The sequence below is a fragment of the Kogia breviceps genome, chromosome 6, assembly GCF_026419965.1.
Source record: "Kogia breviceps isolate mKogBre1 chromosome 6, mKogBre1 haplotype 1, whole genome shotgun sequence".
In the NCBI taxonomy this organism is placed as follows: Eukaryota; Metazoa; Chordata; class Mammalia; order Artiodactyla; family Physeteridae; genus Kogia; species Kogia breviceps.
Genome location: NC_081315.1, coordinates 114246892 through 114259815, shown reverse-complemented (window position 1 = coordinate 114259815; position 12924 = coordinate 114246892). Strand labels below are relative to the sequence as shown.

General features: G+C 35.2%; 2 protein-coding genes across 4 annotated transcripts in view; one reads left to right on the top strand and one right to left on the bottom strand.

The window, feature by feature from the left end:
• Positions 1-3988, top strand: part of INTS12 (integrator complex subunit 12) — a 36778-nt gene extending 32790 nt beyond the window's left edge. For 2 of the 3 annotated variants that reach the window (XR_010841127.1, XR_010841126.1), the window contains exons 8-9: positions 1353-1421; positions 2142-3976. The gene's annotated coding sequence lies outside the window, so the exon portion shown is untranslated. Of the gene's footprint in view, positions 1-1352; positions 1422-2141 lie in introns of all 3 variants that reach the window. The other variant, XR_010841128.1, reaches the window with a different exon arrangement.
• Positions 1-12924, bottom strand: part of ARHGEF38 (Rho guanine nucleotide exchange factor 38) — a 153043-nt gene that overhangs the window by 1148 nt on the left and 138971 nt on the right. The window contains exons 11-13 of the mRNA XM_059067436.2: positions 9903-10046; positions 8878-9076; positions 8477-8736 (exon numbers count right to left, since the gene is read on the bottom strand). Coding sequence (XP_058923419.1) covers positions 8477-8736; positions 8878-9076; positions 9903-10046 — 603 coding nt within the window. The remainder of the gene's footprint in view (positions 1-8476; positions 8737-8877; positions 9077-9902; positions 10047-12924) is intronic.

Sequence of the window (12924 nt, the reverse complement as noted above, 5' to 3'; positions counted from 1 at the left end):
TCTAAACTGTTCATTCTTGAAGGCAGTTTGGCACTTTTTATTAGATTTTTAAAATGTTAACTCTTTTTGATTCAGTAATAGCTCTACGAGTCTCTTCTGTGAAATAGAAACGTTGTCACAGATTATTGCATAATAATGTTACTGCAATACCCACTTACTTATAAGGTGAAAAGTGGGAGGGAAGTTGGAATAACACTAAAGGTTCAGCAAAAATTAAATTATAGATGCTTACATTAAGGAAATTTGTAGTCATGAAAGTAGTGTTTTCTGAGACTAATGACACAGGAAAATGCTGATGATAAAGTGCTCAGCCCGCCCCCAAAGATACAGAATCAGATGTGCAATATGTGTCTAATATTGTTAGATGGTTTTCTTTGAGTAGTAGAATTAGAGGTGATTTTCATTTTTATTTGTTGACTCATTTTATAAACTTTTATAATGACAATGTATTAAATTTATAATTTTAAATTATTTGAGTGACCTAGAGAGACTAATATATTTCAGTCAAAATAATAATTTTTCTTTAACCTCAAAAGAGCACTTCATAATTATTAGATGCATAAGAAGCCTCTAAATAAGTGATTAGTCCCTCCTTCACTAAAATCATAAGACTTAATAAAAATGTTCAGTTATGGTATAAAATTTAGCAATCAACTAACAACATTTATTCATTCATTTATTTAATTAGAAGTTATTATCTATTAATAACCAGATATTATGTTATCAGAGAACTTATAACCCAGCTAGGAAAAACAAATGCCAATAAAAAGGGGCACATGCAAAAACAAAAACCAAAACAAAAAACACCCTACAAATGCAGGTGATATATATATCAGCTAATTGTGAGCTGTGTTTTAGAGGAAGTAACCTTTTATAGGTGATAAAGTTGATAAAAGGGTGGATATGTCTTATTCAAAGGTACAGAGACGAATACATGGAAACAGTATATGGGAAAGGCAAGCAGATTAACTTTCTCAAAATTGAAGGTCAATATAAAAAGGAAATTATGAGAAGTAAGGTGACTCCATTGAGCAGGAAAGAGACTGGGTAATGTGGAGGGGGGACTACAGTTGACCCCTGGACAACACCCAACTGAGTGGGTCCACTTATAAGCAGATTTTTTTCAGTAAATTATTGGAAAAAATTGGGGGAGATTTGCAACTGTTTGAAAAAACTCACAGATGAACCACATAGTTTAGAAATATCGAAAAAATTAAGAAAAAGTAAGGTATGTCATGAATGCATATATAGATACTAGTCTACCCTTACTTGCATAGGCATAAGATGAATGATATTTAACATAAAAAATAATGTGTTCGTTTTCTTACTGTTTTATAACTTTGCTTTCAAAGAATTATATTACTGTTCAGTATGCCTCTTCCTCATAATTGGAGAGACTGCGTATCAGCCTATCATCACAGGTAAGTGGTTTTTTAAAAGTAAACAATGTTTCCAATATTGTACTATGAATATGGCTATAATACTGTACACCATAAAAATTTGATAATGATTCAGTCATTAGTGTATAGACTAGCCTACCATGAAGCAATCATATTGATTACACTAGGCTACCATAAAGCAATCCTATTGCTACTGCTTTGTTTTCAATGCATGAATCATTATATCTGTAACTAAATATGAATTGCTTTTTCATATTTTTTCATTTCTGATGTCTAGTGTTAGCAATACATTTAACATCTACAGTGTTTTGTATCATATAATACAATATTGAAGTGGATATTAAATGATTCATTTTGTAAACAGGTGACATAAACTTATAGTATCGATAGATACAGTACAGTACTGTAAATGTATTCTTTTCCTTATGATTTTCTTAATTTTTTCTAGCTTAGTTTATTGTATGTATATATAATACATAAACATACAATATGTATGTTAATCAAGTATTTATATTATCAGTAAGGCTTCTGGTCAGCAGTAGGCTATTAGTAGTTAGGTTTTGGGGGAGTCAAAATTTTTTGTAGATTTTCAGCTGCGCAGGTGGTCAGCACACCTCACCCCAGAGTTGTTCAAGGGTCAACTGTATAGGTACAGTGTAAGCTATTCTTTAGATCTTGAACTATGTAGCTTTTGATGGTATTCTGATATCACTGACTTATATATCATCTCATCAACTCTAGCATGAGCTCCACCTCAGAGAGAAGGAACCACATTTCAACTTTGTTCCATTGACCACATCATGGTATACAGTAGGAATTCAAATATATGTTGATTTGATTTGAAAGTAAGGCTGAAGGGCTTGGATATCATACAAGAACATTCAAGAGATCATCTTGTGTCATACAAGATACATACAAGACAGGTTGGTGAACATGGGTTATTTTGTAATTTTAAAAAGTAAAGAGAAAACAAAAAGGGAGATGCCATAAATTCTTGAGCGATGGAGTGGTAGCAATAATGACCACCTTTTATAACCCTCATAACAGTTTACATGTCAAATGTGCTTTATCCTCAACAACCCTGTGAGCTGTGACTTAAAGAAGTAACAAACTCATAATCATAGAGCTAGTTGGTACTGCTAGGACCGTATCTTCTAACTCCGAATCCTGTGCTTGGTCCATTTCTCATAGTACTTTAGGAGCCAAGCTCTTGTTCTAGCAAGGATGTGCAGAGTGTATTCTTCTGGAAAGGGACTGGAATCTCTAATATGTTTTGTTGTTTAGAAAGTGAAGACATTGAATATATCCACAAGAACAGAGTGGAGGATTTGGTTTGCAAAAGCTTTCAAGAATATCATGTATCATAACACAGCTTCTGAAATAATCTTAGGAGCCCACATTAGCAGTTGCTAGCCATCTTTTGCAGTTTTTATACATAATGTATATACTTTATCAGTGCAGCTATAGATTTTTTAGCAGGTCAAATTACCTGCTAATATGTGATGCCTAAATATTTGTGGTGGTCTTTCAATTTGGTACATATACTCTCAAGGGCAATATAAAATCTTCCACCTAGGTCTGTTTGGTATGAAATTATGGCAAAGCTTATATTTTAAACACTCAATATGGATTCTCATAAAATTGTAAACTTAAAGTACAAAATTATAATATATACTTTCAATACTTTAGATGATCATAGCCCAGAATTAATTTAGGATGAGCATTTTTCGGTTTTTATATATGTTTGTGCTTCCACTTAAGATAGATACTCAAAATGGAAGTAAGTCTGCTTTTAAAGAGACGGTAGTTGATCACGTTAGACTACAGGTTAGAAGTTTTCAATCTGTTATGGATTTAAGAGCTAAAGGTTTTTTTCTCTTTTTAAAAAATATATTTTAATTGTTCTAGGCTGTTGGACTTTCAATGTTATTATGTTTTGGTCCAGACACATTAAAATTTTGTATATTTAAGACATAATCGTCTAATCCTTTTTTTCCCTTGGCATTTATGAAAATATATTTTATTAGTTGCTTCTTTGCAGTCTGTAAAGCTCTGGCACATTTTATGGACAATATTTTATGACTACAACCCAGTTCTCCACAGCATTTACTTTTTAAAAATAACACTCTGTATTACTGTATTATTGACTCATACCCAATTTATTACCTACTGTTCATAACCACCAGCTCTTTCTTTGTGGTGTCATTGCCAGTTCAGCATTTCCTTCTGCTATATTTGTGCATTTAATTATTCTCCTTTAGTGAGCCACATTACCTATCTTCATTGAATTTCATTTTATTGATTTCATCCCAGTTCTCCAATTAGCAACAACAAAAATCATAATGTATTTTAATCTTTCTTTCCAAAACTAAAAAGGTACAAAACCAGCATTTACAGTATTACATCATATTAGCTCAGGAAGCCAAGATAGTTATAGTGCATGAAAAATGCTCATTCTTCTCTCTTACCCACCAGGAGCAAGCTTTCTTGTTCTTTAGTTAACAATTATGAATTGTTATTACACAAGTAATTTTTGTAAAAAACAATTCTAAATAAAGGTAAACATAAAGAAATTTACTAATTTTTATTAATACCTTGTTTGTCTTTTATCCTTTCTTCCTTTTCTTCTTCCTCTTTTCTTTCTATCTACCTACCTACCTAAAGTGGTAATAAACATGTAATTATTGTATACATAACTTTTGCAACCTGCTTTTTCACTTCAAAATATATTTTAGTATCTTTTCATGTCAATAAATAGCTCTCTAAAGCATTATTTAATGATTACTTAAATATGTTACAGCCTGCTGACTTTTGAAGCACTTTAAAAATAATGACACACTAGACATATAGCATTATCATCATAAGCAGTTGAAAAATGTAAAGAGGAGGGACTGGACAATGAATCTAGAATTAGTGCAAAACAACTTTTTTGACATCAAAAATTAAGTTCTCAGTATTATTTATGTGAAAAAAGAAAAGAGCACTGATTCTCAGCCATTGCTTCCCTCTAAAACTTGGTTTTAGCCACTATTAAACTTGGTCCTCTTCGAGAAATACCAAAGATTATCACATTAGTCCAACATCCTGCTTGCCAAACAAGGCATCTTACATACTGTGGTAGGCAGAATTCTAAGGTGGACCCCAAGATTACCACCTCCTGCTGAACTTGTTCTGTATAATCCCCTTTGTGAATATGATGGGATTTCACTCCTGTGATTAGGTTACATTACATGGTAAAAGTAAAGGGATCTTACAGGGGTGCCTAATAAGGTCCCTAATAAGTTGACTTTGAGTTAGATGAACACTATCCTGAGTGGGCCTGACATAATCAGGTGAGTCCTTTAAAAGAGAGTCCAGTCACCTCTGAAGGGAAAGATTTGAAATGAGAGAGATGCACTCCTGCTGGCCTTGAGCAAGCCAACAGCCATGTCTTGAACTGCCTATAGGGACAGCCACGCGGCAAGGATCTGAGCACAGCCTCTGCGTGTTGAAAGTGGTCCTTGGTTGATAGCCAGCAAGAAAATGGAGACCTTGTTCCTACTGGAACAAGGAACTAAGTTTTGCCAACAACCATGAGCTTGGAAGACAACCCTGATTTTCAGAAAGAGGCACAGCCAAGCAAACGTCTAGATTTCAGTTCTCTTGAGATTCTCAGCAGAGCATCCAGCTAAGCTGTTGCCTGTACTTCTGACCATGGAAACGGTGAGATAATAAATTTATGTAATTTATGTTGTTTTAGTTTGTGACAATTTGTTATGCAGCATAGAAAACTAATACAGATCATGCCATTATTATTTGATCAGAAGAGACCTGCAGTTTGGGTTGGGTTATTTCAACTCAAAGGAAAGGTATAGGGGATCCTATGTGGCCGCAGATCCAAGCTGCATTTTCTAATCCACCTATATTTGTAATAATGTTTAGATTTATATCCCTGACACCAGAGTCTGTTTTGAATTGGTTCAAAACTCAGAGGAGAAAGAAAACAAATAGCACTTTTTGGAGAGATATCATTAATATACTTTCTGTTTTGGGCAAAAGAAAATTATCTCATTTTTTTTCCTCTCAGTAATGGAAACTTCTAATGGATCTAATTCTCATGATACATATTAATAGGTTTACTCAAAAGCAGTTACTCTGCAGTAGCAGCTACTAGGCACCAGATGCAGTTTTAGACTACACAGTTTCATGCTGAAAGAGCCTAAGTGAGGTGCTTAATCTAAAAGTCCCTGTAAAGCCAAGTAAAAACTAGAACTCAACATCAAGCCAGCTTTAGGTCATCTTCACAAATTTGGTCCTCCCGTGTCTGTCCTAGGTTATTAAGATAACTTAGAAAGTTATCTTAGTAACCTAGAAGTTATTAAAAGTCAGCCATGACATTTAATCAAGTATATAGATTTCACTGATAAAAATTCATTTATCAGTTGGCATTATAACATTATATTGTCTTACAGAAACTCTGAATAAGAGAGTGAATGAGTAATAGAAAAACAGGGTTTTTGAAACTTCAAGATAGAAAAGTGGTAAGAACACATAGTAATGTATAAATGAGTTTAGAATCAGTAGTGACTGGGAGAAAGTACTTGGAAATTATATATCTGATAAAGAACTCTATGCAGAGTATATAAAGAATTCTTAAAACTGTATAATAAGAAGGGAAATGACCCAATTTTTTAAATGGGCAAATATTTGAAAAGACCTTTCACCAAAGAAGATGCAGGAATGGCCAATAAGAACATGAAAGATACTCAAAGGCATTAGTCATTAGGGAAGTGTAAATCAAAACTACAATGAGACACCACTTCATTTCCATTAAGATGGCTGTGATAAAAAAGACAATAAGGCAAGGATGTGGAGAAACTGCAATTCACAATCCTCATACATTGCTGTTGGGTACATAACAGCGGGGCAGTCACTTTGAAAAACAGCTTAGCAGTTTTTTAAAAACTTAATCTTACCAATAAGCAATTCCACTTCTAGGGATATACTCAAGAAAATGAAATTCACCCAAAGACTTACACACAAATGTTCATAGGAGCATTATTCATAATAGAAATTACCCCAGATGTCCATCAGTTGGTGAATAGATAAACAAAATATGCTATATTCATGGAGTAAAATACCATTAGGCAATGAAAAGCAACAAAATACATAAACATACTACAACATGGACGAATCTCAAAAAACATGCTAAGTGAAGGAAGTTGGCTGTAAAACACCACATATTGTATGATTCCATTAATACAAAAAATACAAAGAAGGCAAATCTATGGAGGAAGAAAGTGATTAAAGATTTCTTGGGGCTAAAAGTGAGAAAGAGGAGGAGCTGCAAATGGGTTCAAAGGATCTTTTAGGGTGAAGGAAATGTTCTAAAGTTGGATTCAGATAATGGTTGCAAATCCCTGTTAATATACTAAAAGTCAGTGAATTGTATACTTAAATTGCATAAATTGTATGGTATGTACATAAGAACTTAATAAAACTATTTTTTAATGTATCACTCATGAATTGGACAGCAATCAATGTATTGTTGAAAGAAGTTGAATAAAAATATTTTTGAAGAGCAGTATGGCAATGTATATCAAGACTTTATATATCCTTTGACACTCCAATATTTTCAGGAACTTGCCTTACAGATATATATGTGTATAAAAATAGATGAACAAGGATCTGGCCTGAAATATTGTTTGAAATTTTAAAAACCTCAAAATATTCTGAATGTCTATTATTATGGTAATAGTTACATAAATTATGATGTATCCAGATAATACTATGCAGAATTTTTAAGGAAGAAGGTAGATATTTAGGTACTGTTTTGTCTAAAATATATTTTTAACTGAAAAAAATTATGTACCACGTATATGTTCCCACTCATCTAAGTATAAATTCACTCATGTAAATACGATATCTGAAAAGATATACCTGCATGTTGTCTCTGAAAAGTAGGACTGAGGAGAGAATAAAGACCTTTACTATTAATTTACATATATCTTTCTACTATTTTAACTTTCCACAAAGAACATGTATTAACCTTATTTTTTTAAAAGAAGTTAAAATTAATTAATAAAAGGCCACTAGGGGCTTCCCTGGTGGCTCAGTGGTTAAGAATCCGCCTGCCAATGCAGGGGACACAGGTTCAAGCCCTGAAAGATCCCACAAGCCCATGCACCACAACTACTGAGCCTGTGCTCTAGAGCCCGTGAGCCACAACTACTGAGTCCATGTGCCACAACTACTGAAGCCCGTGCACCTAGAGCCTCTGCTCCGCAACAAGCCCTTGCAATAAGAAGCCTGCGCACCACAATGAAGAGTAACCCCTGCTCGCCACAACTAGAGAAAGCCCACGCGCAGCAACAAATACAGACAAAAAAAAAAAAAAAAAGCCACTAAAGAAAAAAAAGCAAGTTTAAAAAAGGAACCAGTTAGTTGGTCACCACTTGGGGATTAACAGTTAAATATATTGAAACTGTCTGAGGTAGCAAAAAGGAACCCTATATTATAGTTAACTTACCATTTGGGGAAAGGGTTATGCCAATAGCCTTTGCACTGGTTAAGTGAGGGAAAGGTAGCTTTTAAAAGTTTCAGTATATATCAATAGTATATATCATTATGCAAGAGATTTAAAATGACTGATTCATAGATAGCGCAATGAAGATACTGCTCTCAGAGGAACTATGGTCAGTTTTCCACATGCTACTGATGGCGGTGATCTGTTCAGTATTGAGCTGTTTTCCTCTCATGGGGGAAGTATAAAGAGACCATCTTAACTCTAAGTAGTAACAGCTACTATTTATTCAGTGCCTACTCTGTGCTGGGTACTTGACATATAAAATTATCTCTAATATCTAATATCTCTAATATCCACACATCAACTCTGCAAAGTAGGAATTATTGTCCTCTTTTCTTCATTTGAGGAAATGAAGGCTCAGGCTCAGAGAATTAAATGCCTTGCAAAAAGGTGCACAGAGAGGAAGTGCTACAGAGGAAACTGACACTTCCACCAAGTCTCAAGATGTAAGATAGAACAGCTTTCATGATTCCAACAGCCGAGTGTCTTTACATCAGGTTCAAATTCTTACCTGTTCATCTACCTCTTGAAAACTGTCAACATCAGTACCATTTGTTTCAGACTTCCCACATGTTCCACTAAGAGATGAGCTGCTATCACTTATGCTACCTTCTGGGGTGCCTGTGACACTGTCACTGGCTGGTCGTGAAGACACAAAGAGGCTGATGTTATCAAAATCATCATCACAGAACCTGTTCTCGGCGTCCACCTTCTGCACTTTTGCTGGATTGTAGGGTTTTAGGAAGGAGGAATACACATATCCTTTTATAACTGGATAGGAAATAGAAAGAAGAAACATGGTTATTTATAACTCTTTCCAAACAGTTGCATTTAGAGGACACAGAGGCCCCCTGGGAAAATCTCAACTAGAAGAGAGGTGGAAGTTCTTTGCTTCTTATGCAAAAAACTTACTTCCTGTGTCAACAAGCCACCTGCTGGTACTCCCCAACGGATCCTTCTGTTCCATCACAGCCACCAACTCCCCTTCCAGAAGATTGATGTCATATTCTTGTGTAGCGTTGCACTTGCGCTTAGCTTGGTAGAGTTCCTCTGTACTGTATGTGGATAGAAGTTTGCGGCGGTGAGTGTCATTCTGACGTGGCACTTCCGGCTGGGAGAAGTAAGGAGAGATTTTGGTTCAGATAGATGTATGATAAAATCCGCACAGATAAATATTGGTAGATATTTCTTCTCTGGAGATTTTTTAAATGTTGAAGCTATTCATTGATTAAGGATTATTTCAATGTTGAGGCAGAGATCAGGTTATTATGTGAAAGTTATTTAGCTGAGTTATGCAGGGAAAGATTCTCTAGTTAGCACATGAGGGCAGTGTTGTAGAGAAAAAAAAATTCAGCTATGAATGCGAAGGCAGAGGTTCTAATCCTTCTTCGATGTTGAACAATTTTTAAATTATTTGCCATGCTGTAGGCAATCACTTGTGTATTAAGCACTTGATAAATAATATTTAATTAGTAAATTGTACATGTGCATGTATTTTTGGGGGGAAATAATATCAGTAAATTAGCCAGGAGTCAAGAGGCCTGGCCCCTGTCCCAACTCTGCCACTAAGTGACTTTGAGAAAGCCACTTTATCTCTGCAAACTGGGATTCCTTATCGAGAAAAATGAAAGGTTCGAACTGTAATGATTTTGCTCTATAAAATTCTGTCCACTCATCCAACAGATTATAGAGTGCCTGCCTTGCGTCAGGCACCATTTAGGCACTTGTTTTGTACACATCATGTACAAAACAGGTAAAAAATCTGTGACCTTGTGGAGTTCATAGTATAGAGGCTAGAAATAGACAAGAAATTCTACATATAATAAGTAGGTAAACTATAGGATATTAGAATGACATAAGTGATATGGAAAATAATATGATTTGATCAAGGCAAAAAAGTGATAGTCATCATTGTTATTGAATGCTACCAAACTCACCAGAATTTGCACAGTCTTCTTCTTTTCAAAACTAAGTTTCCTCTCAATAAATGTAGCACTGTTATCCTTCGCAAAATTCAGATTTTGAACCTCTTCTAGTACTCGATTCTGAATTTCAGAGATGCTTGAAGCCAACAATGGTACCTGTAGGTAGAAACATGATGTTCCCAAATACTTAACCATATTAGGTATTGAATTTAGTAGATCTGTGATGAACAGTGAAAAATTATACCATATTCCACAGCGAAAAATTAGGGCAACATTAAAACTCCTATATCAAAACCATCTAATTTGTTGTCTCCAGAAACCCCACAAAAATGACAAAGGATTTTTTTTAAGTTCAAGCCTAAATAAAAGGAAACAGAAGAGAAAAAATTACAATAACAATAAAATTTTTGGAAGAAAGACTCAGTAACTGATGGCAGTAGTCCCCTCCAATGTGGTGGGGTGGTACAGTAGGAAGGAGAAAAAGGCTAAAAGAAGGAACGTTGGTTAAGATCCTGTGGTGGTTAAAACAAATAAGCAAATTCTTTGATATGTTTCCCATCAAGAGGTGGAGTCAATGTCCTCTTCCCTCAAAATTGGGTGGGACTTTATGATTGCCTCAATGAATAGAACGTTGAAATAAATAGAATAATGGAAGTGATGCTGTTTGACTTTCAAGATTAGGCTAAAAAAGATCATGCAGTTTCTGCTGGTTTCTCTTGGGACACTCACCTTAGGGAGACTTTAGTTGCTATGAAAGAAGTCCAGTTACACTGTGTCTACCATATCAGAAGACCATGTTGAAAGATGGAGTGGGGAGTGGTGGGGGTGGGATAGGTGGGTGTCTGTGGAGCCCCAGCTATTCCAGTCCCCAGCTTTTTGAGTCTTCTGTCATCTTCCCACCACCAATCTTAGAGGCCTGAGAAAGTCTTTGTGACCACTTCAGGCCAAGCTATTATCTGACTGAGACACTGAGAATGGTTACCTGATCCCAGTGAACCCCAGAACTATGAGAAACAATAGTAAGAAATGACTATTGGTTGTTTCATACCACCATGTTTGGTGTAATTTGTTATGCAGATATAGACAACTGGAATTGTTTTGAAGCAGTTGTATCCCCAGATTCTTTCTCCATTTCAGTGAATCTTGGTGATTTCTTCTTCCCTACCTTAGCAGAAGATGAAGTTTTCTTTTCTGCAAATGGTAAAACAGAGAGTATCTAGACTGGGGACACTAGGCACAAATAATGGTGGGGGACCCATGTTAGAAAGAGGGTAATTAAGTGAGTGGATATAGACTGGACCCAGAGAACCTGCCAACCAGGCCTAGCAGTCAACCATTACCCTTTAGGCAGAAAACTTGAAGGGATATCTCTGGAGACTCTGACCAGCCTAAGAGGAAAGACCTAATGGTGCTATCGTCAGGAGTTCCCAAATGAAATTGCAGCTAAATTGCTCTACACAGTAGTGGATGCTTGAAGTTTTCAATGCCTATCTAGGTGCTCAGTGCTGCCAATTTGTCCTCAACTCTTTATCAGTGGTGAATGATCAAGTATATCAGACATCTAAGTCATAACTATAACAAGAAAGAAAGAGTCTTATAAAAATAAGAGCAACCTGTTTTCATCTTAAGAAAGCCAAAAAGAACTTTCAAAAATTAAAATCATGGGAACAGAAATAAGAATAAATCAAAAGATGGGTTTGAAGATTAAGTAGGAAATTTTCGTGGGAAGTAGAGCAAAGCAATAAAGAGATAGAAAATAAGTGGAAAAAGATACAAGATTAGAGGAACAACCCAGGAATTTCAGAAAGAGAGAAAAGAGAAAGGGAAGAGAGAAAAATTATCAATGAAATGTTCAAATTTTCTAGAAGCAGAAGACATACACTTTCAGGTTGAAAGTCTCCCACAAAGCATCTGACACATCAAGGTTCATCATCATTAAATTTCAGACTGATGAAGACAATAAGAAAATTCCATAAGCTTTTAGAATGGGATAGAGTGGGGAGAGTGCATACAAAGAATCAAGAACCAAAATGCACCCAGAGTTCTCAACAGAAACAGTAGAAACTAGAAGACAATGGAACAATGGAATGCTTTCAAATTCAGGAAGAACAACTTAAAATTTTACACCCAGCCAAACTATCAATTAAATATGATGATAGTATAAAGATATTTTCTGATATTTGAGGTGTCAAAATATTAACCTCCCAATTTTCCTTTCTTAAGAAACTACTCAAAAATTTGCTCCCCCAAATAAAGGCAGAAAGCAAGAAAGAAGGTCAACATGGGATAAGGAAATGTGAGAACCCACACAGAAGAGAGGTAAAGGGATTCCCCAGAATGATGATGAAGTGTAATCCCAGGATTACAGTTAATTATGAGATAAAAAGGATAACCAATTCCCTGAGAGATTTCTGCAAGAAGACACAATTAATAGGACATATCACACATCTGAGTGTCTTAAGAAGTGATCCAGTCAAACTGGCAGATAAAGTTAGGCAAATGAAAATTAATCTGATAAAAGACAAACACAATTATTAACTTTAAGAAAAACAAAAAAGCTATACATAAAAGAAGAAGTAATCATAGTGTGGTATTGCTGAACTCTAACCAGCATTCACTTTGTGTGCTGAATATCTTTTGTTTGTGTTTTCAAATTTATTCTTTTTCCATTTCCATCCTGCTGTGTGCTCTGGAAGGCTGACCAGTATAGAGTGTATCAACAGCTTCCTTGCACTCTGGTTTCCAGATAGGTTCTTGCAATGAGAAGCACCCATAGGAAATCAGAATAAGGGAGGAAAGTGAGATAAGGAAATTTATTTCCCAATAAATTTCTTTAGTATTTATTGCTTTCTATAGTATTGACTGATGGTCACAGATCCTGTCAGGTAAACCTTTCCACTTAGCTCTCTCTACACATTCCTATAGCTACTCCTTCCTGTTGTCCCTTTGAAGACTGGGTGTTTTAAGTCTCCTTCTTTTATTTTACTGTATATGATCTTTTAAGTTACACTTCAACTTTAAAAGTTTAAAAATA